Source organism: Penicillium vulpinum (assembly GCF_028829585.1).
Source record: "Penicillium vulpinum strain IBT 29486 chromosome Unknown utg000004l_segment0_segment0, whole genome shotgun sequence".
Classification (NCBI taxonomy): Eukaryota; Fungi; Ascomycota; class Eurotiomycetes; order Eurotiales; family Aspergillaceae; genus Penicillium; species Penicillium vulpinum.
The window spans coordinates 4,091,625-4,118,802 of record NW_026643244.1 but is presented as its reverse complement, the minus strand read 5'-3'; the positions used below and the strand labels follow the sequence as shown (position 1 = coordinate 4,118,802).

Here is a 27,178-nt window from a genome sequence, read left to right as displayed (position 1 = left end):
TAAATACTGGTGAGTAAGCAGCTCTGAAGGCCCCGGGGACCCGAAGCCGGGACGAACTACGGAGTACTCCAGGGTGTGTATGTAGGTAGGTATGAACGCTGGGTCTGACAAGCGGGTATTCCAAGGTTAATAGTCTAGGTACATAGATGCAGGGTGGTCCGAGCTACTGTTGATCTCGAATTTCTTTGTCCTTTATTCTTTGTTCTTTGCATATAGCGTGTGGGTTTTAGTCGAATGCTCTCTGGTCATGGTGCGAAGTATGTTCTAGCCACTTTTTTAAGATCAGTCAAGGAACTAGGATATATACTCTACTTGATGAGTGCAAGACATATATGTTGTAGCGGTGATAAACAAAGAACATTTACTCGCAGGTTCCTTACAGTCATCCGCATCCCGATCATACATATATCTATGGATATATAAGCGTAGCGAATTAGAGAGTCAAGTAAAGTACATATGTAGGGATCTTTCATGCGACTCTATGAGTCTATGGCAACGGGAGGACCAAAGGGGGAAGCCGACAAACGGGCATCCGATCAAATGCCAAATCGAGGAAGAGACATCACAGCCAAGGATTCAGTCTGGAGAGCAGCGAGGGGGTATATTAACAAATGAGCCAATTAATCAAAGCCCAATTAACTACTTATGTATACTACTAGTCTCAAAATTTTGGGCGCTAAGAAGCCCCTAGATGAGATTAGGGGAAATGGTTTAAATAGGAATGTTTATATTATTTCCTATCGAGTAGGTGATACAATAAGACATTAACGAGGTAGTAGCTAGGTATGGATGCCCAACATCAAATTATCTAGGTAGTCTGTACTGTACTCCGTAATTTGTACTCCATACCTCTAAAAAATTGATTAAATAACAATTTCTATCTTTCAAAGCTCTCAAAACTCGTCAGCGGCGGGTCCCTTGTTCCGATTGGGTCTAGTGGGGTTTCAGTATGAGACGAGCGGGTTGTTTATGCTGATTGGATATAATAGCCACTTGGTGGCTTTGAAGGCGTTCTGTAGGTGTTTGAGGTATGTGGGCGTGTATAGAATTTATAGATATGGAATTGGAGCACATGCTCGTATTAATTGTCTATTAATTGTCTATTACGGAGTAATTGTCCATTAAATGGGTATTAAATGGTCAATTAAGCTATTAATATCCTATCTAATACCTATTAACCACATTATATTAACCTATTAATATCCGCTATATACTAAATCGGATCCACCAGGGAAAAATCCCCCAACTCCACCGCGGCAGTACCTGCGGAGTATCTCCAGGGCAAGGTTCTTTGCCCCCCCTGATGTACTTTACCTCTTCTTACCATCTCACGTCTCAAGCTGCTGGTCCAGCTACTTTAACAATTTAATCTCAGTAGGTAGGTTGCTTTTTTATTCAAAATTGAGAGCTAATCTTCTGTATATTTTATAGTCTTTCATCGGAGCACGGACGTTTCGATTTACCACCCCTCCTTCCACTTGACACTTGACACTTTGACACTTTGGACTAGTTTGAGACATTTGATACTTGACACTTTCACACTTTCCCACACCTTCACACTTCATACTTCACCTCCACCTCTTCCTCTTATCTCCTCTCTTACTCCCCATTTCCCCTTCCCCGCTATTCAAATCCTTATCAGGCCCAAAGCCCCTGTCGATCCTTCAACGCACAGGGAGAGGGGACATTTCACGAGGACTGGTATCCTTGGTGTGATTAAGTGCGATGTGGACTGTGTCTACTCGCCATCTTTCCTGTCATGTCTGCCGATGACCCATTCTCCTTTCTGCCCACGGAGCAGGCCAAACCCGCGAAAAAAAGCCATTGGAAGAATAAACTGTTCTCAAAGGATAAGAATAAGGCTGCATCGCATCAACATCAAGAAATCGCAGACTTCCTGAGCTCTCGAACCCCAGAACCAGCTCCAGCTCCAGCTCCACCGCCTATCGACCCGAGATACATTCCTTCCCAAAACGTTGCCGCCCACCGTTTCCCTTCCTCACAAGACGTCTCTGCATACCCTCCCTCCAAGCCAGCGACTGTGCCAGCGCCAGCGTCAGTCCTGCCTCGCGAGAACTATGTCCCTTTAAATTTCTCAGACCAAGCTCCTACCTTGCCCGCCCTCACTCCTGCCTCTGCCAGGCCCAGTGGTCGCAAAGGCAAAGGGCTGCGGGTGGGGTTCAGCCCCCAAACCCCAGAAGTAATTGGTGAAGGAGGTGATGAGACCGAGTCGCCAACAATTGAGATTTCGCGGGCCCGTGAAAGGTCGGACAGCAGGGGGACCCAGTCTGGCAATATCCCTGCGTCCCTCTCTGACCCTTCGCGATCGCATCTGCCAAATCTCCGAGTTGACACATCGCTGGACGATGGCGATGCGCAATCCCGACAGGTGGCTTGCTCGCCTCGGCGTGATGAATCCGACTGGAAACCCCCGCTGATGCAAAATTCTCAGGATGCAGAATTCCTGAGGTCTCTGAGCCCCGGCGGCTCTCGATTGTCATTCCGTGGCGATACCGAGGCGAGTTCGTTCGCACAACGTGTTCGCGACAAGATGCAAGCGGAGGAAGGTCGCGCATTGCATCATCGCTATGAGGAGGATACATCGTCTCCTGGAGCTGAAGACGACGATGTCTCAACTCCACCCAGCCCTCCCAGCCCGGAACCACCCATAAAAGCTTACAACCCCGAATCGACCTACGAAACAGCCCCAACGTCGGGACTTCCGCATGCGCCATCGATTTCTCTGTCGATGAGATCTATTGTGGACTCGATTCGGAATCCCCCAAGCCCCTCAACACAACACGCACCAGCGAATCTCAGTCCAATTGACCCACGAATGCCCACAAATCTCATGCCAGGTAGCCCCGGCAAGGCTTCACCAACACGTGCCAAACCGCCACCCCAGGACCTGCCTGCATCAAGTCGGGCGTCACCTCCCAGTCGCGAAGGCCAAGAGCCGCCACGTAGCGCCAAACCCCCGAAGTTCTCTCTTCGAAATGTTGCCAACCAAGTTGGCGATACTGCATTTACTGAATTCAAAGAGTACAATGTACAATATGAGAGTTCGATTAAACTCGCAGCAGAAGATGTTAAGCCGTTGCTAGAAACATCACTAGCCGAATGGGTTCGGGCTGCAGTCTGGTGGTTTTTGCGAGGAAAGACACGATTAGAAGCATATGCTCGTTCCCGTTCTACATTGCCACCTACCTACGCCAAGCAAGCTGTGATCGATCTTGGAAAGGCATCGTGGATAAATGAAAATATTGTGCCCAGACATCATGAACTATCTCGATATGGTGCCATGAGTGTTGACGCCCTACTGGCTGTTGCGAGTACCACCGGCGACAAGGAGCTGGCTGATCTTCTGAGTATACATCACACTCTCACTAATCATCTCCGCTCGCTGTCCATGTCCATGAAAAGAAACAACATCCTCGCCTTGGTTGTCTCAGATGAAGGCTCCCCCAGCCAGCTGGATACTAGTATCTGGTTGCGTTACCCTTTCTATGCCCCCGACGTCTCAGCAGTCTTATCTGGTGCGGCAACGAGATCAATGCTAGTAGATAACGCAGGAAAGACACCAAGTTTGGTCCACATGATGCCTTTGGGTGACACAAGTCGATACTTCAGCTATGGTAGCATGTTCGTGCAGGTCTGCGTCAGCTCCAGTGATGACGATGGGCAACAGCAATATGCCATGCCCTGCGCATTGACTATCGTCCGTGAACGAGCGGACTGGTATGTCTTTGCGGCAATCACTAGCCAAAGTCAACTTGTCAACATTTTGGTTCAGTCTGACCGGAAGCAGGGGCCGACTTGGGAGGATGTAGATTGGCAAGTCCGTTCCCATTCTATGCGAGTCAAGCTTCCCCGGGGATTCGAGTTGGATGTCCTGTTTAAGGAAGATGATTTCAAGACTCTTTGGAATATTGTCAAATACACTCAGAAGTCAGAGAACAGTCTCCATCCGGAGGCAGGTGAGACTGTGGTATTTGAGAATACTCTCAAGATTTTCCAATATATGGACCCGAGCACACCAAAGGCGTTTCCTCCAGACCCTACAGAACGGTGCCGAGTCCGTTTGTTCGAGCGCTCTGTCACTGTGACAGAAGGCACCGGTACTCGCAATGCGCATCGGGGATTCCGGCTAGCTGTCCTAACTAGTCCGAAGGTCAAGACTTTGAGTAGTATTCGCCATAATTTGGGCAACGGCTCACCCATATTGTTCGGTCTCTTGCGAGGAGAGGACGGTGCTCCCGCTCTTCTTCTCAAAGTGACCGAGGACGGCCGTACGAGATCCATGTTAATGACTTTCCATGAGGTGGCTGAGCGTACGAAAATACACTCTGTGCTGCTTGGTATGATTCCACAGGAGGGAGAGATCAAGTCACCAGAATTCGCCATCCAGTCATATTGCATTGAGCAGCCCGAAGATCCATTCACTGGTCAGCCCGCGGTCAAACACCTCCAGTTCCCCGCCGGAAGCGTGTCCGTTATTGACCAGGAGCATGCTTACGTCGACCATGGTTATGGCCCAACGATTCTATCAGAACATTTGAGGGCCTTTGTCGCCACTGAATGGGGCTCTGTCACGGATCGCATCAACTTAGGTGGGGGATTTTTCTTATCTCCTTCTCGCCTTGAGATTGCTAATTTTTTTCAGGGCCTGGTGAATTGAAAATCGGTTTGGATGTCCATCGCCAGATGAGCATGAGCTTGTTCCGTTCCGCACAACAGGATCTGACCCTTTCGCTTGCGGATAACCTTATTCGCCCAGAACTGGTAGGGCAATTAACCAGCTTCCTCGAGAAGATTACGGTGAAGCCTATGATCCGCCGACTAGACTTCCCAACCATGCAGGGTATGTCTGCTTCTAACATTGTGTTTACGCTGCTAATTCTATCCTAGATCTTCATGCTTTCGAGGAAGCTGTTACTGGATTCCAGGTGCTTTACGATGGGTGAGTACATCGTATCCATCTAACTCTTACTTAGAATCTCTTACTGACCAAGCTAGCATGGCTACATCGTTCACAATTTCCCGCCGACGGAGTATGGTGCCCATTTACAAGAAATGGGAAGCTTCGCTAGCACGAGTTCAGATTGTTCGACAAGAGAAAGTCATTCAAATGCTTGCTTTCTTTGGAAACTTCCAACATGGCACATGTATGAATTTTGTTCTTAAGGGTACTGATATCATGGAGTCCTTTGGCCGATCCGGCAAGTTTGGCATTCGTATGGTAGATGCCAAGTTTGCGCTGCCTAAGAAGGATGGTGATCCATCTTCCAACTTTGTGTGCCTCGACATGCCCGAGTATCCCATCGAACACGATGATATCGCCATTACGTTCGATACCGAGGCTTGTGGGTTATATTTATGCCTTGTACTGTTCTGCTGCTAACTTCTTTCGATAGTACGCGCAAGTTTCAAGGCAGCTCTTCCTGGATCAGTGCGAGAACCATCTCGCATGGGCTCTATCCGTCGATAATCCATTTGTTCCCCATCCCCCGGTGATTTACCGATCACGTGACCAATTACGTGATGCCCCCCCCCCCCCCCCCCCCCCCCCCTTCTTCCCCCCGCTCCCGAGATCGGATCCCTGCATTTTCTGGTGTATTATAGCTCGTTGCTTCGCGGACCCTTTTTCTGTGCATACAATTCAAGAACCAAACATAGCATTTTTTATCATGTCGTACTCTACCGAATCCATTGGCGCCTCCACGCGCTCACTGCATGCTGATGATGCCTTGAACCTTGTTACTGATGTTGCTCCTCCTATGCATCTCTCTACCACATTTCGTTATTCCAATGATCCAACCCAGCTAGTACCGGCTGCCGATGCCACGCCTGTATGCACCTTGAATTCGCTGTTCTATGTACCATTATTTAACTCATATATCCAATGTAGGCCGACTTTGATCCAACCTCCCACATCTACTCGCGTATGTCCGCACCGAATCCCACCCGCTTCGAAACAATCCTCTCCTCCCTCCTACACGGCCAGGTCATAAGCTACTCCTCCGGCCTATCAGCCTTGCACGGCGCCCTCACTCTCCTCAACCCTCGCCGCATCTCCGTCGGCGATGGCTACCACGGCTGTCACGGTGTCATCGCTCTCTTCACCCGCCTAACAGGCCTCCAAAAGATCCCCCTCGACTGCCCACCCGACCAGCTCGAAAAAGGCGATGTAATCCTCCTTGAAACACCGGTCAACCCCCAAGGCACTGCTTTTGATATTGCCTCATACGCCGCCAAAGCTCACGCTCGCGGAGCATACCTTATCGTCGACAGCACCTTCGCCCCACCAGGCCTCCAAGAGCCATTCCAGTTCGGCGCAGATATCATCATGCACTCAGGCACCAAGTACTTCGGCGGCCACAGCGATATGCTGTGTGGTGTCCTCGCCACAAACCGCGACGACTGGGCCGCCCAGCTCAAAGCCGACCGTCTCTTCATCGGAACCGTTATGGGCAGCATGGAGGGCTGGCTCGGCGTCCGCAGTCTGCGCACATTGGAGATCCGCGTCCAGCGTCAGAGCGAGAATGCCGCCCGTCTCATTTCCTGGCTTGATGCGGCTTTGCATGTGCCTAACCCCGCGCCTGACAGCGACGAAGCGGCTGTTCAGGCTGTTCTTGGTGAGGTCCTCCATGCTAGTCTGCAGAAGGTTGAGGGTGACTGGTTGAAGAAGCAGATGCCTAATGGATTCGGGCCTGTTTTCTCTATCATTATGAAGGAGATGCGCTTTGCTCGTGAGTTGCCAAGTAAATTGCATTTCTTCCAGCATGCTACTAGTCTGGGCGGTGTTGAGACGCTTATTGAGTGGAGGACTATGACGGATGCAACAGTCGATCGGAAGTTGCTGAGGATTAGTATTGGGTTGGAGAATTGGGAGGATTTGAAGGCGGATATGGCGAGGGCCTTCCGTGAGCTTGCGCTTATGAAGTAGATTTGGAGATTTAGTTGTAGTATTGCCTAGATAGGATACATACACAGACTGTTTATTTCTTCCAAGGCTATAGATCGAAGTATACAAGCTTAAGTATACAATCTCTTATTTGCTCGTGGACCCCACCATTGAGTAATTAAATTCTATTGGTCATCATCTAATCTGGTGCCAGGGCCTCTATCCAACTTCTTCCTACCTGTACACCTGGGGCACCTTTTCAACTACTACACCCTCTCTCCCTCCTTCCAGTCAATTCGCTGCAATCCTCTCCGCTATACCCATCATGTCGGAAACATTCACAATCCACTACTTTGCGACAGCATCTCAATACACCTCCAAAAACACAGAGTTGCTCCCCGCACCCCTGAAACTATCCGCTCTTTTTGGCGAACTGGAGCAGCGATACCCCGGCATTACTCCTAAAGTCCTGTCTACCTGTGGCGTCAGTCTGGACGGGGAGTATGTTGATATCCAGGAGGATGGGGATATCATTATCCAGGCTGGGAGTGAGGTGGCTGTTATTCCGCCTGTGAGTTCGGGGTAGCGTTAGGAATTACCAGCTAAATGTGATAAAGAATAATGTTCCCACTCCTATCTAACGTGTCTGCATTAAAAGACCCTTTTGAATCATTTGCGAGAATAGCTCTCTTCGTCTTTTTATACCTAGGCAAACTATGTATTTTTGGCTAAGGAGATATTAAATGTAGTATCGAAAGAAGCTCTAACTTGCTGTATACCTCGAATTTCATAGTAGACTAAACCCAATCCTTTTACTATTTTAGCTTATATCTACTATTAGTCTTTAGAAGTTTCGCTGCCCTGGATATTGGTTTGATCTAAAATGGGCTATTAATACATGCGATATAAGAATCATCATAAAAAAAGACATAGAAAGCAATTGATCCAACCCGCATCTCATGACCTCCAGATCCCTATCATTTGCCATTCATATAATCTCATAAACCATTCACCCCTCAACAAAATATTAACCATTCATTACTCCAAACTCTTCACGGCAGGAGCCTTCTTCTTTTGTAGCCACAAACAAATATTACAAATAACAGAGAAGAAAAAGAGGATACTACAAAATCAATCCCAAAGTCAGTAAATCCCCAAAGAAGAACCATTCAGAACCCAAGAATAAAAACAAAATAATGAGCTCACCAAAGTCCAATACTCAACCCCCAGATAGCCTTTGTCTCAATACAAATCGCTTTCGAAGCCCCAATCCAGGAAATATAGTCAATTTTCCCACTAACACTAGCAAGATAACTCGAGAGTCGAGACGTAAACGCATACAACGTAGCATCTTTATCGCCCAAATCTGCCAATGCCGTACACTCCAAGTAAGAGAGAGGCTTGCCGACGATAACAGCGACGACAATCAGCGCGATTAGCAACAGCATGTCTAGCACTGCGCAGGGTAGGAATGGGAGGATGTCGTCTATGTAGAGGATTGCAGTGATTATGCAGTAGATTGCTGCGATACAGGTCTGTGTTGGGATAGTTAGTGGGGCTGAGATCTCTGGGGAGGGGATGGGTTGAGAGGAAGTAGTGTGTAAGTGATATTAGTTAGGAGTGGACTTGGACTTACCACGCTGATTGTTGCAATTAAGATGTTTGGGGGTGTGCCATTGTTGTTAATTATTACGCTGATGAATTTGGCTGTCATGCCGATTATGGCGATTAGGGAGCAGGCTTGAAAGAGGCGAGATAGTTGGAAAGTTGCACCGAGGGCACCGTAACGAGGAGACATTTTTGGATTGGATTGGATTGGAATGAGCCGGATTAGAGTAATGGAAGGTTTGAAGGGTCAATTGGTTGGGCTAGTTGCCGATGTACCGAGAGTCGAGTGGATGACTTGAGAATGGTATTCAAGCAACGATGCGGTAGATATAGGTGAAATGAAAGGCTTTGAAAAATTAGGAGAAAGAATAAAAGTACCCAAGAACAAACGGAGTGTGTTCTGAAAGAAAGTGAAGCTGATTGTCAGATTAAAGACCAGACTGGTTCCGGCTCTTTATATAGACATCAACAAAGGCATCTCAATGACATCAATTGTCCGAAGTCTAGACCAGATTAAATTAGTAGATCTAGACTCTCTCCGAGCTGGGCTATGTCTTTGTGTGTTACAGATTCTGGAGAAGCGTCGCAGTTAATAGGATGACCCGACTGGCTCTCATTAAGCTCTCTGCCGCAGCGAACAGCATGAATGGTAGCTTAAGATAGTATGAGAGCTCATAGCTCTTTGCTAAAGATAATATTATTGGAAGAATACTTAGAATAGTACAATAATATCTGCAGTAGAGGTCCGATTGTCGAATCCACCCGGGCGCTTGGAAGGAAAACCCTAACTCGTCCCGGATCGCTCTCAGCCACTCGTTCCCTGGGCGTCAGCGAATCTGAAGCAGGCGCCTACCTTTGACCTAATTATTGACTAGGATGGGAAATGCAAAGTAGATCAAGTTTCAGGACCTTGCATCTAGCCCCAATATTTAGCAAGGGTGTGCTATTTTCCGATTGGAGCTGCTTGGCAGGGATTTTGGTAACGGGAGGTCTTACTACAGAATATATCATGGGCGGATCGCCCATGCACATACCTGCCAGCACTTTTCTCTTGACTAATGAGTAGAACCAATTGATTAAGTCTTTGTAAATACAGTTATAGATGAGTTAAATATATCCAATGCCTAGACCGCCTCGACGATTAGTCCAGCAACCTCCAGCCTCCACTGGTCCGGTGCTGGAAGAACCCTTCGGGATCATAAGCCTTCCTCGTTTTCAGAGCAAGCGCCTTGGACGCGGGGCTAATACGGCCCCAGTAATCCTGGCGGTGGTATGCGTCATTCATAAACAATGGTCGGTACACGTCAGGAAGAAGACCCTTGTCGATATTCTTCTGGGCCAGGTTGTCGAGTCCCTGGTAGAGTGCGACAGTGGCTGCGTCCATCTTGTTGTCGTCGATGGATAGACCGTAGGAGAAATCAAGCTCAAAGATAATGTACGGTTGATCGGAAGGAATATCGAGGAGGTCCTGGGCGTTTGTTAGTAATGTAATCTCCTTGTTTTCATTGGGAATGGAATTCTTACTCCACCGCGGTCCTTGGCCTGCTGAGAGTATGACTTGGGCATGGGCTGGAAGGAAATTGTGCCAAGTGAGCCGGCCACTCCTAGGACGGACCCGGACACATCCCGGAAATGCTCATAGTACTCTATGAGCGGGGCTGCTCCCACAGTCTTGTTAGGAAGGGGGGTGGTCTCGGTGGCGATGTTGTAGCGTTGTCCCCTAGTAGCTAATTAGTAAGTGACACAAGCATTGAGATTTGCTCGTCTTACTTAAGAATAAAAAAGTCGTTGTGCTTGAGCAGATCGTAGTAGCTATCCCAGGTCTTGACGTTCGAGGTGTGTTTAATAGCAGTGAACTCGTCGAAGACTCCAGCGGGGGGCTCCGGGCCATCGTAGAAGACGAACAAAAGACAGAAGTCAAGCAGCAGACCGCGCTCGAATGTCACGATGATTGCCGCCTTGTCATCGGGATACTCGTCGGTGAAGTTCCGTGTCGCCGCAAGAATCTCGGGGGCTTTGTCTTTTGTGAAAGCATAAGTGCCACCCCAAACTTTGTGGTCTTGGGGATGCGTCTGCACGGTGTATGCAGTAACAACTCCAAAGTTGTTGCCGCCTCCCTTCAAGCTATGGAAGAGGTCTGTCCAGTGTTAGTGTTTCGACGATTACAAGGTTGGCATAGTGTCACTCACCTGAGTTTTCAGTTGCGGTTGCATGGACGATGGTGCCGTTGGCAAGCACAATTTCGTAGTCCAAAACACTGTTCGCAGCCCAGCCGTACTGGGTGCTCAGGAAACTCATACCAGCTATAAATCATTAGAGATACATTCAGAGATGATTTTGGAACCACAAACCTCCAAGCATGTATCCACCGACTCCAACTCCTCCCATTCGGCCTCCAACAATGGTCCGGCCAGTTCCCTCTAGGCCTTTCTGGGCCTCTTCCCATGCAAGGCCAGGACCGATAATAGCAGTATGATCCTTGGCATTATAGTCAACCTGGTCCAGATTCTTAGTAGAAACCAGCAATCCGTCGTGGATACTAGAAAATCCATTGTTTGGATTATGACCACCACTCTTGATGGCACTATTTAGGGTTAGTCAAGATCATTGCAATTGGCACAAGGAGAGAACGTACAAGAGAGTATCCACGTCGTGCAGGTTCTTGATAACCTGTGCCATCTCCGCAGCACTGGACGGAGCTGCAATGCATGTTGGCTTGAGATCAGCGCATCCCTTGGACCAATACTCCCTCTGATCGGCCTTGTATTTCAATGAAATAGGGTATTCGACATCAATGCCGCCAGCCTTGAGCTTCTCACAGATATCTGCCATTGCCTGAGGGACGAGAGCCAGTGATAGCGCCAAAGCGCGCCATCCATTGCTTGAGAGCATGTTGTCAAAAAAAAAAGGTAGACAATATAAATATAATAGTATAAAAATATATAAAAGAAAGAAATAAGGTCTGAAAGGGGACTGGAAAGAGACGGCCCAAGGTCAGAATGTATGCCCTCACAGATATATGCACTCGAAATCAGTTCCACGGTGCGGGCCGATGGATTTTTATATACCTCTTCAATACCTGTGGCTTTGAGAGACTCTGTAATCGGAGGATATTTTCAAGCCACTGACCACACCCGACAGGAACGGAAACTAACACGGGCCAAGAGAAGGATCCCCTGCAGAAGGACTGTTCAGGGACTCCATTCTATCCAGACTAGGGTTGGGCCATGCGATTCTAGATTGGGTAAGACCTCCTGCTTATCACTTCCGGAAGAGCTCACAAATTGGACATCAATATGTGACGAGTTCATCACCGTGCTCCGTGGGCGCATTTGGCTGTAGCTGTGGAGCTCGCTACTGCACACTCTGCAGATGGGAGTGAACGGAGGCGCATGACAGCCGAACGGGCAAGCACAAAACCTCCGACTCTCCTTGTATGCCTGTTTTGGACATATTTTCCGACTCAGCTATGCCTGTGGTCGGGTGCCTATCTTGTGCCGATCGCCGCACATCCTGGCATCATATATGGAGTATTTGGCCTAATTTCCATGCTAGACAAGGAGAGGATATCGTGGAGCAGCGGGTCCAAATCGGGAAATTTATTTGTCAATCGAAGATGTCAATGTCTCATCGGCTAAAATTGCGGAATGTGCGGTATACTTTGTAGATTGAGTGGGAGCGCAATAACCTTGTCCAGTTTTGGCCCCAGTGATCGACAGATCACCAAACAGGTATTAACCCTTGGCGTGCTACTAGAGTCAAAACGAGATTCCTGGACAACGAACGAGGCTTCACTAGTTGAAAGTTAGTGCCAGCCCAGCCAGCCACAGTGCGAAGTGGGATAGGAAGAAGTACATGAGATTTTTTCATAGTCGAGGACAAAAGTGGATCAACTGAGACAAGAAAAAAGGATCAGTGAGACGGTTCTCTTTAACCTCCACGTCGAATGTCCAACGTGGAACTTGTGGGGAATTGCCCCTGACATGTTCCTGATAATGCGTCAGATCTCGCTTACGCCAATTAGGAAATGATACTCGCAACCTGTCAAGGTTTTTCTTTTTTTTGTGGACCGACAGGCTTGCGATAGATCGACATCAATAGTCTTATTTGACTTTTATGAACTACTACTATGCGGTTCGCTCCGAACCGGGGGCCGGAGCTATTCTAAGAGGGCATGGAGCGATAGCAAATGTTTCCCCGCTAATTTCTGGTCATCAATCTTTTCGGTTAGAAGAAAAAAAATAGTTGGAGCGGGGAATTGGGATCGGCAGCTCATCTTGAGGTTGATTTACGAGGTTTTCAATGTTGGGCATTGTTACTCCGTACTTTCGGAGCAAGAGACTAGGGTACGGAGGTATAGCCCAACAACTATGGATTTATGTACAACATATGCAACCTGGAGTACTCCGTAGTCAGTCCGATAGGCTGCATTAAGAGCATGGGTCAGGACATAAGTCAAATCACTATCACTATTCCGTAGACACCCTTGTCTTGAAAAGTGCCGGTACAGCTCCCAACTCCACCAGGTTTGCAATAATTCAAAGCCCGGACTTCGGGGACTATCGTATCTTGGCATTCCGTGGATGATTTTTTCCCCCAAAGTATGCAACATAGAAGAAATGAGACTGTTGATCTCTCGGGCAAATTAATCTTGAATGTTGGATCTTATGTTGTTATGCGAGGGATAACATACATACAACATACTTTGTACAGAGTATGCATGCTTTTCATAGGAACGCGATATTCATGACACATCACTTATACAATGCAATCATATACAACATAGCAGTTTGGATGGTCCGCGGAGTGTTCTGTACTAGTTTCATAACACTGGGGATTGGGCAGCTTGTTGCGGATCTTATTGCAATGATACAATCGAACAAGTACCTCGCACATCGCCACCGCATTCATCTGCTGCATAACTGACAGATGCAAGTAAATTAGAGATATCCACGTGTATGGAGTATAAACGGATTGAATGTAACTAATAATTGCTCAGGGGCCTCCAGGGCTACAGCAGGACTTTTGTCAATGGATGTAGTGTGGGTCTCCTCTTCCTGGGCTGCATACCCCCGGAGCTGTCAAAGTGAGCGTATCCACATCTTTTGCTCTGATTCATGGAAACTTCAACGAGGAGAGCATTCTCGGTGGCTGCTGCGGCATTGTTCGTAATATTTCTTCAAAGCATTGTCTGGCAAATGCTTGCTTCGTTTTGTAGGCACTAACCGCGTATTCTTTCTCCGACTCTTGAGTTACGATGTACAAAGTAGACACTAATTATGACGATTATGACGAGCGTAGTAGCACCGAACACGCCTTCAGTGGGGCCAAAATTGCCCCTTGACTGGGCCGATAGGCAGCAGCTTCTCATGGATCTACCTATCGAAAGCGAGGCGAATAGATCCTCTCGTACGCAGCATGGTCTCAAACGGGTATTCCGGCGGGCGAAGCGGGCACGAATAAGGGCATGGAGATCTGGTTCTTGTAGACGGCAATTCTAGGGTGACGAGAACGGAGCTACTGTCTCGCGCTGTGTCCGACGGCCTGGCAAGGAAGAAAAATAAAACGCGGAGCCATCGGTGCGACGGTGTCCGTCCACACTGGTGCCAAACAGCATCCAGCCAAGTTCTAGACCCAGTTTATGTTGATCACTGATTTAGAACCTCCAACCAGCGCTGCTGTGCACTAGCTAGCCAAGAAAACGATGGATAGTAGTGGCGGAAGATGCGCGCGCCGTATCGGGGCCATGAACGGTTCGGGCCGGCTAAGGTGGTGTGACACTTGCCGGTAAGAAAGCCCGTGATGTGGTGGTGTGCTTGTAGTCGACAGCATGCAGACATAGAAAGACGTGGATGTTCGCCTTGTTGCGCCCGTCTGACGTATAAGGAGTGGTGTTCTCTGCGAAGTAACCCGGATGCTTGATGGCCCAGTAGGCGTATAGAGAGTATGCGGTTCTACTTATGCCGTCCTACATACTAACAAAAAGAACAGGCTCTTTTCGTGGGTGATGTGAGGAACAATGAATAGCCTCCTATCATATGTCGGTCAGCCTCATGTGCACCTAGACTCGTATACGAACCTACAATCTATAGGCCACATTAGTTAATTTTTAGCCATAGATAATTGGTAGATGGCTCGTATGCTAAAGATTGGGCTATATGAAAACCTCATAACCCCCTTCTGCCAAAAGCTGCAAGGCACGATCATCAAATGTGGCTAACATATTTTGAAGTCTACTTTTATCGTTTTCTTACGCCAGATTAATCCTGTTTCTGTGAGCATAATATCATCAAAATGGAGATTGTCCAAAAAAAAAACGAAGCCTTCAAAAGGATTGATAGCAAAATGCAGTTTTCTGATGTCCAAAGGTTTGTCAGGCCAGGCGGCAGATTATATTTTGGAAAATGGATAAATCGATTAAAGTAGCCAAAGAAGCTGGCCAATCTCCAGGAAGTCAAGGAACTTCTAACAGAGGACAGAGGCCCAGAGGTGGATACTACTTGGCCAGCAGGCTACGTGAAAACACTTAGTCTCCTCGCGTATGTATGTGGATGGAATCTTGAAAAGCAAATTATTCGCGAAGTTGAAACATGCGAAACTCTTCGCAAAAAACTCCCATACAAACATTGCGACCTACTATGGTTACTAGGAGAATCGTGATCGAGTTTCCAAGCTACGCTTCAAGTAATATACATCCACACTACTTGAAGTGGTCAATCCTCAACGGCGCGAACTAGTGAAAGAGAATATGAAAACTAATTTGAAAGAAATTTGGGTCTCTATCAAACGTCTTCACTCGCTTGGAATTGTTCATAACGACATCAAGCCCGTAGATATCATGTTTGACAAAGACAGTACACCCAGGTATTCTGATCGATTTGGATAGCTGTCGGTATATCGGGGAGTTTTTACACGAGACTAAAACAAAGAGTACCAATCACTGGAATGACCTTCCTGTAGATATGTCGCTCGAGAAAAATGGTCTTGACGCTTTCAAAGATCTACAAATCTGGTTGACTGGATCGGCAGATGAAGAACTCCTGTTTAAATGATGGCCTTTTCTTTATGACTCACAAGTGAGGGATAGTGTAATAAAAAATGATGTTTGTTGCATTCAAATCTAAACATAAGAACAAATAAGACTATTAATCTAGTCACGAAAGAAATTGAGATTCTTCTGGTATAGACACCTGGGCAGAATGCTATACTTCTGTGCTGTGATGTGATTGGCCGAAAAAGCCTCCGAAATCACGGGACAATTTCCATACCGCCAAGGGCGGTACCGCAACTGCGGGCAGAATATACTTAGTTTTCGAGCCACCGGCGCATTCTTTCTGCGTAAGCTCTGGCAATGGCACTTACAAGAATAAGGTCTTTGCAGAAGCTGACTGGTGCAGGTTGTTCACCGGTGCTCTGCAAATGGAGACAAAACCGCGCAGGATGTCCGTCAACCGCGTCCGTCATTCACCTTCCGGTGTTGTCTGGGGGGCGACGCTTCTTGTCTACCACGAGGAAATTGGGCTCAGCTGAAGCTATTCGAGCCAACAGTGAGGTAACTTTTTAGTGAAGAAGAGGCTGCTATTTCTAGCTAACGTTTTTTCTATTTCAGCAGGAAATATTCGAGTCAAGCGAGCCCCCAAGAGTTTCTATCGATAGCAATATCCTCCTTAGGTCCCAATTCGAATTGCATGGAGATATTCGAGAGTACCTACAGAAATGGCAGGATACCAACCCCAATGATTTGGACCCCGTGCGCCGATCCGATTCCAAGAATCGGCCATTGGATTTACCGGGTAAATCCGTTGGCACAATGCCTAATGGCCGCGACACAATCGATGCTTGGGGTGACCCGAACAGGCTAAGCCAGGATGCTCTGGATAAAGATGAATTTGAAGGTGAACACCTCGAACAGGGCGACTTAATCGCCCGGTTGAACGCAGATGGCGTGTTCAACTACGGAATCTATGTGCGATCCATTCACAAACAGAAACAGTTCTACAATAGTAGTGGGAACTGGCGCATCTGCTCTAACGCGGAGCTCGACTACGTTATTAAAGGATTTGCACCCACCGAACTTGTCGAGCCTCTCATCCCGTGGTTCCCGGATACCGAGACTGTTGCAAGCCAAGATATTCAGCTGGCCCCCGAGGGAGGTCTTCCTAGGCCACTAGGTGCCCCTCTTCTGAGAATGATGGGCAACTTCAAGACTCATATCTTGAAATTCTATAGAGAAAACTCCCAGATACTGGACAATCTTCATGATAAAGTGGCAGATGAGACCGAAGTTCTCTGCTTGAGCCTTGAACAACTGACAATGACTGCTCTTGGCATTGAGGAATCTGAGCTGACCAGCGTCAACATGTTTGCTGTCCATCAGGCTGTTCGCCGGCATCCTTTCCTCATTGAGAAAGACACCAGCTCCTTGTTCAGCCGGATTTATATGGTGCAGCCAAAACGGATCGCCAACATTGTCAAACAAGTCGTCGACTGGACCCATGAACACCAAGAACATTGTATTCGTGCCACAATGCGCAAAGACACCCAGGGGTCCAAAGACCATCCTATGAATAAATTTATCGCCAAAGCACAGCGGTTGATTCGTCTTAGCAGAAGGCTTCGCTCTCCGACTATTATGTCCAGTGTGGGACCATCCTCCAACAGGTATTCGCCTGGCCAGGATGGAAACCCACTGGTGTTCCGCGAACTTCCCACCGAAGCTTTCAGTGCAGAGGACTCAATGATCATTGAATATCTGAAGCTGTACTCTGTTCCTGCCATTGTCATGCCGTCGGGCACCCTGAGATCAACAGCAACACATATCATGCGTGCCACAGGGATGTACAATACCTCTGGTCTGAGCGAGGCTTCAACACGTCTTTTGTTGCAGGAAATAGGCATTTTAGCACCTTGGGAGAACCTTTTACCTCTTGACCAGTATCTGATGCTTCCTGGGCATGGCGTGTCCCTCGCAAAGGACATGGAATTTGAAGAGATTGAGAACTCTTGCAAGGAGCTTACTGCCGATCAGTTGCAAGATTCTATGCAACACCTGAGAAAGGATTGGGGAGATATGCCAGTCTACTGTGTGGATGATGTGACGGCGCAAGAAATTGATGACGGAATATCGCTGGAGCCCATCCCAGGATCTCATAATGCATTCTGGGTGCATGTCCACGTTGCTAACCCCACAGCCTTCATCGAGCATCAAAATCCCATCATCCAGTATGCAGCCTCACGACTTTTCACCAGCTACATCCCGGAACGCACGTATCCCATGCTTCCCAAAGCTCTTACTGAGCCCCACTTCAGTTTGGCTGCTGGTCGGCCGGTACTCACATTCAGCGCGAAGATGAATGTTCGAGGAGAAATCATGGATAGTAAGATCCAAAATGGGACAATTCACAACGTCATCAATCTCACCCACAAAACACTTCGCGACTTCTTCGACCCGGATGCCGAAGAACAGTTGGAACCCCTCACCATAGGTGGGGTGTTCACCGAACCAACAGTACCACATGGTAAAACAATTCAACAAGGCTTGCGGCCCGAGGACAAAGATAAATTCCACATCATGCGTCAACTCATGCTTGCATTCCGCAACACCCGCAGAAAGAACGGCTCCATGGACCTCACTCCTCTTAGCCCAGATCTTTCTGTCTCAGTCCAGTCAGGCGACGCCCCGATGCCGCCTTACGATTTAGAAGCCACGACCGGACGCCACTATCTCGGTGACCCAGTCATCCGGCTCAATATGCATTCATATGATCCATATGAGGTTCGTGATCAATCCCGGGACAATTTAGTCTCCCTAATCATGAATGTGGCTGGGCACATCTCCGGCCAATTCTGTGCTGCACGCAACATCCCCGTTGTCTACGATGGCACCTGGTACGACCCGGAGTACGGACGCGTTACCAACAAAAACTTGGCCAATTTCGGCGGTGAGGGTTTCTATGAGCTCAGTGCGCCGCTGGCCTACTCTTCCTCGGTCCCAACCAAGCACCACACCCTGGGCTTGGATACGTACGTCAAGAGCACCAGTCCACTGCGCCGATACACAGATGTTATTGCGCATTACCAGATCGAGGCAGCATTGCGTTTCGAGCATGAACATGGCCGCCAGTTTGACGCTCTTGTTGATAGCCCTGATCCTGCAGAGATCGATCTAGTAGAGACGGAGACAGAGATAGAGACGGAGACGGAGACAGAGACAGAGTCAGCACAGACAGATCTAGCCGAGACTGCCACTGAAATCGCCACCGTTGACACAAAGACCATTCTCACGTCTCTCCTCCCCTTCTCCAAATCCGATATTGACGCCTATCTCACCTACTCTCAGCCCCTACGGAGACGTCTCAAAACTCTCGACAAATACTCCTCACAGCACTGGGCTTGTATGCTCCTCTTCCGCGCATTCTACTTCTCTGAGTGCAGTCTCCCAGTCACATTCCCATGTCTGCTACGTACTCCGCGCATCAAGCCGAGACATCTGGACGAGGAATATTCCGGCGTCATCACCAATCTTGGCGTGAACTGTTCGGTCACCATTCCCGAGGATTTCCCAGATAAGGATAAGCTGGATATCTTCTGCATGGTCGAAGCCCATATCACGGCTATTGATATGGCATCTTTACATGTGACCATGGAGGCAACTGCGTTTATAAAGCCGTTTGAAAGGAAGGGTGAGTGGGCTTGAGTCTGAGTGACTCCTTGTACAATACTGTATTATACTCATCTCCAATCGTTACATAATTGAAAGATTTCACGCTTTGGACCATTATGAAGCATTTGCAGGCGCTTTCTGTTCAGTAGAAGAATGTCACCGTGATCAGCCTGGGCTCATCCCCTCAGCGCCCTAGAGATTCTTCTCTAAGGTGGTCGCTTTATTGTTCTTCTCGTGCATTAAGGTACCACCGTTGAGCTAGTTAGGATACAAAACCTCGAATGCCCGAGCCCCGACCGTAGTAAAGCTGCCGTATAGTCTGCTAGTGGATCTAGCGTTTTTAAAAGTATGTCACTTAGAATGCAATAAAACTGAATTACTCGGCCGCATATTTCCAATCACATACCATGCCGCCTCTCTGTTCCAGAAATGGACCTTGTAGTTGATCTGATTGAAATTCCGAGCCAGGAAGATGAATGCAGTGAGACAGTGAGATGGGAGATGAGTATTTACTACTATACTGTGATAGTGCTTAATCCATATTGTCTGGCTTACAGGTAAGAAATTACTGCGGTCAGAAACAGAGGGAGAACGTGCCATCTGTAGCGACGGGTAATACAGCTGGTGCTTAATGTTATATCGTAAATGATTGGGGTGAGGGCCACCTGTACGGATTTCTAAAATTTATGCGATACTAACATACTAAGATCTGGAGAGATATGCCAGAATATCCTGCAAGAGTTTTGGTCTCGCGAACTGCCCAGGCTGTGATCCCGAGGACAATTATTGAACTGAGGCATTACATGATAGGGCGATGGTTGAAATTATGCCACAGAGTATTTGAAAGACCCCATGTTGATAATTTATTAATTTATTAATTCATTAAATGTTTAAAATTAGTGAACTGTGTAGAGTGTACTAAGGGTTTTGGTCTTTCTACTTCCCCAGAATGGTGATATCACCACATGTAGCCAAAGTCCGGGACAGGCCTCTTATTGGCAACAGAAAAGAAAATCTCTATTCTAACGCACCTATAGATTAATTAAATTAATTATTATATGCTACATTAGAATATACTCTCTACCTAAAAGGCTGTTGGACGAGCCTCCACATCTGGCCGAGTATACTTTTCGCCCTGAGGAACCCGTTTCTTAGTCCGAACAGAGGGCAGGAGATCAATAACAAAGGAAAATACAAAGAATGCGAAAATAAGGGCGGCAACTGTTCAAGTTAGCTTCTTTTTTACACAATCAGACAGGGCTAAAAACTTACCCCATTCACAAACAGCCGCCGCGTTCTGCTTCTTTCCATTATTCATGCATACGCCAAATGCAATCGCGACGCCGAGTTCGCAGACAACGAAAAGAGCTTTGATAGCGAAGCTAACTATTAAGATTCGAGCTTGTGGATGGTAGAATCGACCGATTTGGATGTATTCCAGACACACCAGGAGGGCGCAGACCACGTAACACGCTCTGGAATCCAGTTAATGTTTGGTATCTAGAAGAAAGGAGGGAAGTCATACATGAACATGCCCAAAAACCCGTTGTGGAGGTTATGGTGATTCTTTGTGTCGAAGATGGACAGAAGAATGAGGCCTATAGCCCCAGCAATGGAAAATATGATTGATCCAACCGCACAGGTTTTGTCGAACTTCCCTTTGTTTGGAGCAAGTTGACCGGCATGACGAAGCCAACGCTCAGCGAGGAGACCGAGATCCATGAACACGACTGTTATTACACTCCCTGTAATGAACAGCGGTTTGAGTCCTTCGGCTCCGATATGGGAAATATAACTAGTGGTTCAATCGACTCAGTCTATGTTGCCGGAGGGTTCATTGGTTAGACTTACGGAATGGTGAGCTCGGCGTCCATGGTGATATATCTTGGCTTTCCGTCCACTGCCCATCTTGACAGCATGGCTACTAGCGTAGCTATAAGGCTGTTAGTAAAGTAATCTCAATCCTCCGTGTGTTTCGATCCTTACCTATCCACATGCACCCAGATATCACAGGGAAAAGCCAGAACGAGAGAATCCACATGGTGGCTGGCTATGAGACCCGTCGGGTGCCAAAATATTCAGATAAAAAGACAGTGTTGTATGGGAAGAGCTTGTATTTTATTTGTTGCAAGGGATACTCCTTTTTAACGATTTGAATGAATGTGAAAAGTCAGGGGTCGAAAGGGGGGAAATTCCGGATCTATGTACCAGGCGTGGCAGCAAAGATTCCTAGGAGCCTAGAACTGCAACCCCACAGATCTGAATTACCGTATTCAGATTGTCTATGTAACTTCATGGCAGACAGTCTATATCTCGGGCGCGTCCTGGGTACCCGGTGCGGATCGACCGGATGCTGACATCAGCGGGTTTTGGTGGAGCTTTTTTTAACCTCATTTCCGATTGACCAGGGTGTGATCAGAGGGTAAACAATGAAAAATCTGTCAAGAAAGTGTCATTGACATCGTGTTCGCTTGCAATTTTTCCCGTTTCCTCACATCAAAGTGGGTAAATCATAATACAATAAAGTATGCGAGAACGAAGGTCCATTTTGGAAAGTGCGCGTCGAGTGTGGAGGTCGCGTGCACACTCGCGATGCAGTTGTGTAGTATCACGATTGCAATGGATTTCTCGTCATTTCGACACTTGAAGGGGACCAGGGTCCTGATCGTTTCCATCGCATCTGATTTTACTTAATCGAAATGAATCATCTCCATACCTTTGTCGAGCTCCAAGGTTGGGTTGGTGTTTGATGTTAACAGCCCGCTCAAGGATATCAAAGTTGCTTGATAAAAACTGATTTTGGTTAGGAACAATTTTGGTAATCAGGATAGAAAACTTACTGTACACAGAAGGCGGAGTTATGTTGTATTCAGGCAAGGCAGATTGTGGGAAGTCAATTTTCCAACTGAGAAGACTCCGAGATATTTGGTGATATTGATACCCATCATTACTGAGCCGAAAGCTGGCCCAGAATGTTTCAAGGCGAAGGAGAAAATCTCATTCACAGTGACTGCAATGACTGGAGCTGCCAGCGCTGGTTATCTCGCTCCGATATTTTATTTTGGGAGCCTCATTAGATAAGTGAGGGATAGCAAAATTGCCATCAACGACATCTAGAGGTGTGCTTGACTGACTCTCAGAGTGGGTTATATACCACCAGTCTATGATAGCCCAGTCCTCGGCCTCCTGTTAGTCTCACAAATACTTGCGGCAGACCAAATTAGGGTTCGGGATTTGGTATTTTCACTGATATTGAGGTGCCAAGCTACTTCAGATCAAGTTATTCATGTTGAATGACTGCCATAGACAAATGGTATATCAAGATCAATGCTTAGATGTAGAAGAGAGTGAAGGATATACATATTCAAGTCATGTGACTCTGAACTATATTTCGATGACGTAGACAACTCCAACCTCAAACAACACTGGTCTGGCAGTGTGAGATTATTCTGTGAATAAACCAAAGTACAGTATCTATATACATGTATGCCTGTTGAGTTATTGGCTGGTTACCAGCTCCACTAATCAACAAATAAAGAAACCAGTCTTCCCTCTACTTCCCCTATCAGAAGTCCGGAGTACCAGGTTGTAACGTATATTGTACAACAAAACTGAGTCTACGGCGTAAGAACAAGATACATAGTTTTAGTCACAGTGAGCTCATTCTAGTTCATGCTGGTTGGCTATAGAATTGACTAGGATATGCTTAGTACAACTCTGTTCAGGTGCATATAGTTGGCATGTTTCTTGGCAGGCCCTAAACATATGACGTCATTGTTTTGGATTTTGATACTTGGCGTTTAATCAAGGATGATGGCCAGTTTTCTAGAGAAGACATCTCTAATTTAGCCCTTTTGTGAGAATTCCCTGATCTAAGTGGCTGGCTGACTCTATTGATATACATCATATCCAGTAGATCATGGCACCTGAAGGCGTTTGCTATACTTTCCAAGGTGAATGTGCATTTGTACACCATCACATTGAAAACATGAACGTCATAAATTATAATGTTTGCTTGAATCGATGTACAAAGAGGATATAAATACCCTCTTCTTCCCCAGTCTGAGGAAATATATTCTTACTTTCTCCATCAACCATATCCCACATCACTCGATATCAACTGCAACCAACTTCAACTTTCATCAAATACCACCAATATCAATATCAACATGCAGTTTGTACGCAAGGTCGAAGAGGCCCTGACTAGCAACAAGGACGAGTCGCATGAGTCGACTCAGTCATCCAACCATGGACCTCACAAGTCAAACTTGGCCAACAAGCTCGACCCCCGCGTCGACAGTGACAAAGGTTTGTCATTTCATTACACTTCAAATATCTTATCCCTCAGACTATTCAATGATACTGACTGATTTCTCAGACAACCGTGCTGCCCACACCGATGCGACTGGCGCTGGTCTTGGATCTACTACCCATGGCACAACCCCTGCTACAGGCACCCACAGCTCTACCTTGGGCTCTGGCAATACACACAGCACCTCAGGTGTGACTAGCACCGGTGCTGGTCTTGGAACAACCCACGGTACTACTGGCAGCACCAATGCCGGCCCCCACAGCTCCAACATCGCCAACAAGGCCGATCCCCGTGTTGACTCTGACCGCGACAACCGTGCTCGCCACGAGGGACTCACCGGTGCTAGCACCGGTGCCGGTCTTGGATCTACCCATGGTACAACCGCTGGCACACACAGCTCTACCCTAGGCTCTGGTACTACTCACGGTACTACTGGTAGCACCAATGCCGGCCCCCACAGCTCCAACATCGCCAACAAGGTCGATCCCCGTGTTGACTCTGACCGCGACAATCGTGCTCACCATGAGGGACTCACAGGTGCTAGCACCGGTGCTGGCCTCGGATCTACTCATGCTACTGGCACTACACATGGCACTTCAGGTGTGACTGGCACTGGTGCCGGTCTTGGATCTACCCACGGTACAACCGCTGGAACACACAGTTCTACCCTAGGCTCGGGCACTACTCACGGTACTACTGGCAGCACCAATGCCGGCCCCCACAGCTCCAACATCGCCAACAAGGTTGATCCCCGCGTCGACTCCGACCGCGACAACCGTGCTCGCCACGAGGGACTCACCGGCGCTAGCACCGGTGCTGGCCTCGGATCTACTCATGCTACCGGCACTCACGGCTCGACCCTGGGCTCTGGCACTACACATGGCACTTCAGGTGTGACTGGCACTGGTGCCGGTCTTGGATCTACCCACGGGACCACCGCTACAGGCACTCACGGTTCGACTCTGGGCTCTGGAACTGGCGCCACCCACAGCGCTTCTCACAGCGCTCCCATTCCCACCCCCGGCAGCAGCAGCACAAATGCTGGACCCCACAGCTCCAACCTCGCTAACAAGCTCGACCCCCGTGTTGACTCGGATCGTGACAGCAGTGCTCAACACCAATCTGCTTTCGCTGGTACCGGTGCTGGTACTACTACCCAGGGTTCCCACACTCGTGGTGCTACTGCTGCGCCCACTGGCTCGGCGCTTGGTGGCTCCGGTCTTGATACTGCTGGTCGTCAGGATGCTCTTGCTGGTAGCAGTTACAATACTCCTGCCACTGGAACTACTACTGGTACCACTACTGCTCCTCATAGTTCAAACATTGCCAACAAGATTGACCCCCGTGTCGACTCGAGTGTTACCCGTGCTGAGAATGAGAGTCTTCACCGTCAGATCTAGGTGAACATTGGACTAGACTTTGGCTTCCATTTCGGATCAACGAGACAGTCCTTGATATGATGCTACGAATTTGGAATTAAGAGCAAGCAATTTAGTTTTTTAACAATACAAGAAATGCCAAACGATTTAATTCTTTAAGCTTCTTTGCTGAATAGTGTTGTACATGTTTTTCCTGAGTAGAGTATTAGTCCACAGATTTCCATCACTCACCTCACTCTAGGTCCATATAGATTTTCAATATTGTACAGTGTGATTGTTTTCTTCAAACACCAAAGACCTCTTTCACAAGTGCCTTCTTATTGACCTTCCCCATCGCATTCCTAGGAATGGCCTCCAAAACCTTCATCTCCTGCGGAATCTTGAAAGAAGCAAGAGAATCCTTCAATGCGCGCCGCATATCCATCGGACCCCAGGACCGACCATTACGACCTGAAGCAGCTGCATCAGGAGCAAGAACAACCACAGCAGCGACTTTCTGACCCCACTGTTCAGATGGGAGACCAACAACCGCAGCTTCGGTGATTTGGGGACTAGAGCACGCATCGTCAGTATAGATCTTTTAAGTGAACATCCGAAAGAAAGAGAAACTTACAGAGAAAGCAACTCCCTCTCAACCTCCAACGCGCTAACCTTCTCAGCCCCAGTCTTAATAATATCAACACTCTTCCGCCCTTGGATGAAATACATAGGACCCTGAGCCCAAGTTCCACTCGCCCCACTACCAGCTCCATCAACTACCCGACGGTTCGCGACATCGCCGGTGCAGAACCATGCTCGGCCTCCATCATCACTCTGCACGAAACTCTCTCGCGTGGCTTTCTCATTTCCCCAGTAATGGTCGAAGATCGTTTCACCGCGGAGCTGGATCTCGCCTTCGCGTTCTCGGCCGCCGGTATTCTTTTCTTCCATTGGGATGATCTCACCCGTCTCAAGGTCGGCGAGTCGGGCTTCGACACCTGGGAGCGGCCAGCCGACGCTGCCATCAACGCGGTCTGCGGCGTCCAGGCCGCAGCTAATCGCCATGCCGACCTCGGTCATGCCGAAGCGTTCAAGCAGAACGTTGCCGTTGCTGAGGTTTGTCCAGGCGGTTTTTGTTGGGGTTGGAAGGGCTGCAGAGCCAGAGATGCTCAAGCGGAGGTTTTGTGGGGAGATTCCTTCTTTTGCGGCTTTTTGGAGCTCGGGGGTAAGTTTGGGGAAGGTGGTCATGAGGCGGTTGTAGATGGTTGGTACAGCAGTGAGGAATGTGATGGCTGATTTTGAGGTGTTGGATGGGAGGAATGGTGCTGCCAGTCGTTTCCAGACTTTGTCTGGGTTGAAGGGGTACATGAACTCGATTGAGGAGCCGGCTACTATTGGTGCCAGGATTGCGTTTACCACGCCATGGATGTGGTGGAGTGGGAGCAGGTGAAGAAGTCGGTCATCTGGTGTGTACTTCCATGCTTCTAGTAGTGAAGATGCTTGCGCAGCCAGTGCCGATTGGGGGATGAGAACACCCTTCTGTTTTCGAGTTAGTAATAGCTCCTTCGTTGCAAGAAACTAACTAAGCCTACCGGTCGATTCGTGGTCCCAGATGTATACAACATCATCCCACCGGACGAAGGCTGCTTCAGATCGCGCAGGGTTACGCTCTCCCTGGATGCGCCCTCTGTGAGCTTATTGCGGATAGCAAATAGAGGCTCATACTCCAATCCCTCTCGCAAGATTTCCTTGCCTTTATCAGCATATTTCTCGGTTGTCAGTAGCATCCTAGCCTGCGAATTATCCAGTATATACTTCAGCTCCGCAGTCGGGAAAGACGGCGAGAGCGGGAGCGCAATGGCATCACTAGCAAAGATCGCCAGCAGTGTCACTATATGCCCATTAGTATTCTAGGTATATATATTTTAATGGAATTCAAGACAACAGTACCTACGTAGTCATAGCTGTTCTCTGCGAGGAAGGCAACCCGCTCCCCAGCCAATTGGCCCTGTGTTTTCGCAGCCTTCTGTTCCAGGTCGTCCTTAGCGCGGACGATGTCGGCAATTAGACTACCGTATGTGAATGACCGGGAGGAGGCGCTATGCACAACAGCCAGGCTTTCAGGGTCATGGTTCTGGAGTGCGCGGAAGATATGTGTGTTCGGGAGAGTCGACAAGAGTCTTGCGCTGAGCGCAGGCATTCGCCGCGGAGTGATGCGAACGCGCGCATTCGAACGCGAAAGCAGGGAGAGTAAACTGCCAGACATTTTGAATTTCAGATATTTAATATTAGGAATTCATCTCATAGCACACCCATTCAAAAAGATGAGCAAT

General features: G+C 48.0%; 11 protein-coding genes across 11 annotated transcripts; 6 read left to right on the top strand and 5 right to left on the bottom strand.

Moving 5' to 3' along the window:
* Window positions 1-1,759: 1,759 nt before the first annotated feature.
* Window positions 1,760-5,488, top strand: N7479_010067 (uncharacterized protein; the record flags this gene model as incomplete). Its single annotated transcript, XM_057257760.1, has 5 exons — window positions 1,760-4,610; window positions 4,664-4,861; window positions 4,909-4,960; window positions 5,017-5,363; window positions 5,415-5,488. The coding sequence occupies 5 exons, from the start codon at window positions 1,760-1,762 to the stop codon at window positions 5,486-5,488; spliced, it is 3,522 nt and encodes a 1,173-aa protein (XP_057105218.1).
* A 199-nt stretch (window positions 5,489-5,687) lies between these two features.
* N7479_010066 (cystathionine gamma-synthase) lies at window positions 5,688-6,946 on the top strand (the record flags this gene model as incomplete). The annotated part of the gene is made up of 2 exons (XM_057257759.1): window positions 5,688-5,849; window positions 5,909-6,946. 2 exons carry the CDS (start codon window positions 5,688-5,690, stop codon window positions 6,944-6,946), a joined length of 1,200 nt encoding a protein of 399 aa, XP_057105217.1.
* A 283-nt stretch (window positions 6,947-7,229) lies between these two features.
* Window positions 7,230-7,490, top strand: N7479_010065 (MoaD/ThiS family protein; the record flags this gene model as incomplete). Its single annotated transcript, XM_057257758.1, has 1 exon — window positions 7,230-7,490. The coding sequence occupies one exon, from the start codon at window positions 7,230-7,232 to the stop codon at window positions 7,488-7,490; it is 261 nt and encodes an 86-aa protein (XP_057105216.1).
* Window positions 7,491-7,942: 452 nt separating this feature from the next.
* Window positions 7,943-8,702, bottom strand: N7479_010064 (uncharacterized protein; the record flags this gene model as incomplete). Its single annotated transcript, XM_057257757.1, has 3 exons — window positions 7,943-8,027; window positions 8,111-8,439; window positions 8,541-8,702. The coding sequence occupies 3 exons, from the start codon at window positions 8,700-8,702 to the stop codon at window positions 7,943-7,945; spliced, it is 576 nt and encodes a 191-aa protein (XP_057105215.1).
* A 951-nt stretch (window positions 8,703-9,653) lies between these two features.
* Window positions 9,654-11,404, bottom strand: N7479_010063 (FAD-binding oxidoreductase; the record flags this gene model as incomplete). Its single annotated transcript, XM_057257756.1, has 6 exons — window positions 9,654-9,980; window positions 10,037-10,232; window positions 10,283-10,649; window positions 10,702-10,815; window positions 10,864-11,096; window positions 11,148-11,404. 6 exons carry the CDS (start codon window positions 11,402-11,404, stop codon window positions 9,654-9,656), a joined length of 1,494 nt encoding a protein of 497 aa, XP_057105214.1.
* A 3,856-nt stretch (window positions 11,405-15,260) lies between these two features.
* On the top strand, window positions 15,261-15,564 carry N7479_010062 (uncharacterized protein; the record flags this gene model as incomplete). Its single annotated transcript, XM_057257755.1, is given in 2 exon segments — window positions 15,261-15,366; window positions 15,377-15,564. 2 exon segments carry the CDS (start codon window positions 15,261-15,263, stop codon window positions 15,562-15,564), a joined length of 294 nt encoding a protein of 97 aa, XP_057105213.1.
* A 299-nt stretch (window positions 15,565-15,863) lies between these two features.
* N7479_010061 (exoribonuclease II) lies at window positions 15,864-19,208 on the top strand (the record flags this gene model as incomplete). Its single annotated transcript, XM_057257754.1, has 2 exons — window positions 15,864-16,064; window positions 16,122-19,208. The coding sequence occupies 2 exons, from the start codon at window positions 15,864-15,866 to the stop codon at window positions 19,206-19,208; spliced, it is 3,288 nt and encodes a 1,095-aa protein (XP_057105212.1).
* Window positions 19,209-19,367: 159 nt separating this feature from the next.
* On the bottom strand, window positions 19,368-19,975 carry N7479_010060 (uncharacterized protein; the record flags this gene model as incomplete). Its single annotated transcript, XM_057257753.1, is given in 5 exon segments — window positions 19,368-19,433; window positions 19,447-19,494; window positions 19,582-19,695; window positions 19,731-19,852; window positions 19,933-19,975. The coding sequence occupies 5 exon segments, from the start codon at window positions 19,973-19,975 to the stop codon at window positions 19,368-19,370; spliced, it is 393 nt and encodes a 130-aa protein (XP_057105211.1).
* Window positions 19,976-20,259: 284 nt separating this feature from the next.
* Window positions 20,260-21,216, bottom strand: N7479_010059 (Frag1/DRAM/Sfk1 family protein; the record flags this gene model as incomplete). The annotated part of the gene is made up of 5 exons (XM_057257752.1): window positions 20,260-20,396; window positions 20,448-20,650; window positions 20,701-20,970; window positions 21,027-21,108; window positions 21,162-21,216. The coding sequence occupies 5 exons, from the start codon at window positions 21,214-21,216 to the stop codon at window positions 20,260-20,262; spliced, it is 747 nt and encodes a 248-aa protein (XP_057105210.1).
* Window positions 21,217-23,344: 2,128 nt separating this feature from the next.
* On the top strand, window positions 23,345-24,887 carry N7479_010058 (uncharacterized protein; the record flags this gene model as incomplete). Its single annotated transcript, XM_057257751.1, has 2 exons — window positions 23,345-23,483; window positions 23,554-24,887. The coding sequence occupies 2 exons, from the start codon at window positions 23,345-23,347 to the stop codon at window positions 24,885-24,887; spliced, it is 1,473 nt and encodes a 490-aa protein (XP_057105209.1).
* A 262-nt stretch (window positions 24,888-25,149) lies between these two features.
* Window positions 25,150-27,111, bottom strand: N7479_010057 (acyl-CoA synthetase; the record flags this gene model as incomplete). The annotated part of the gene is made up of 4 exons (XM_057257750.1): window positions 25,150-25,417; window positions 25,480-26,384; window positions 26,438-26,736; window positions 26,796-27,111. The coding sequence occupies 4 exons, from the start codon at window positions 27,109-27,111 to the stop codon at window positions 25,150-25,152; spliced, it is 1,788 nt and encodes a 595-aa protein (XP_057105208.1).
* Between the last annotated feature and the right edge of the window lie 67 nt (window positions 27,112-27,178).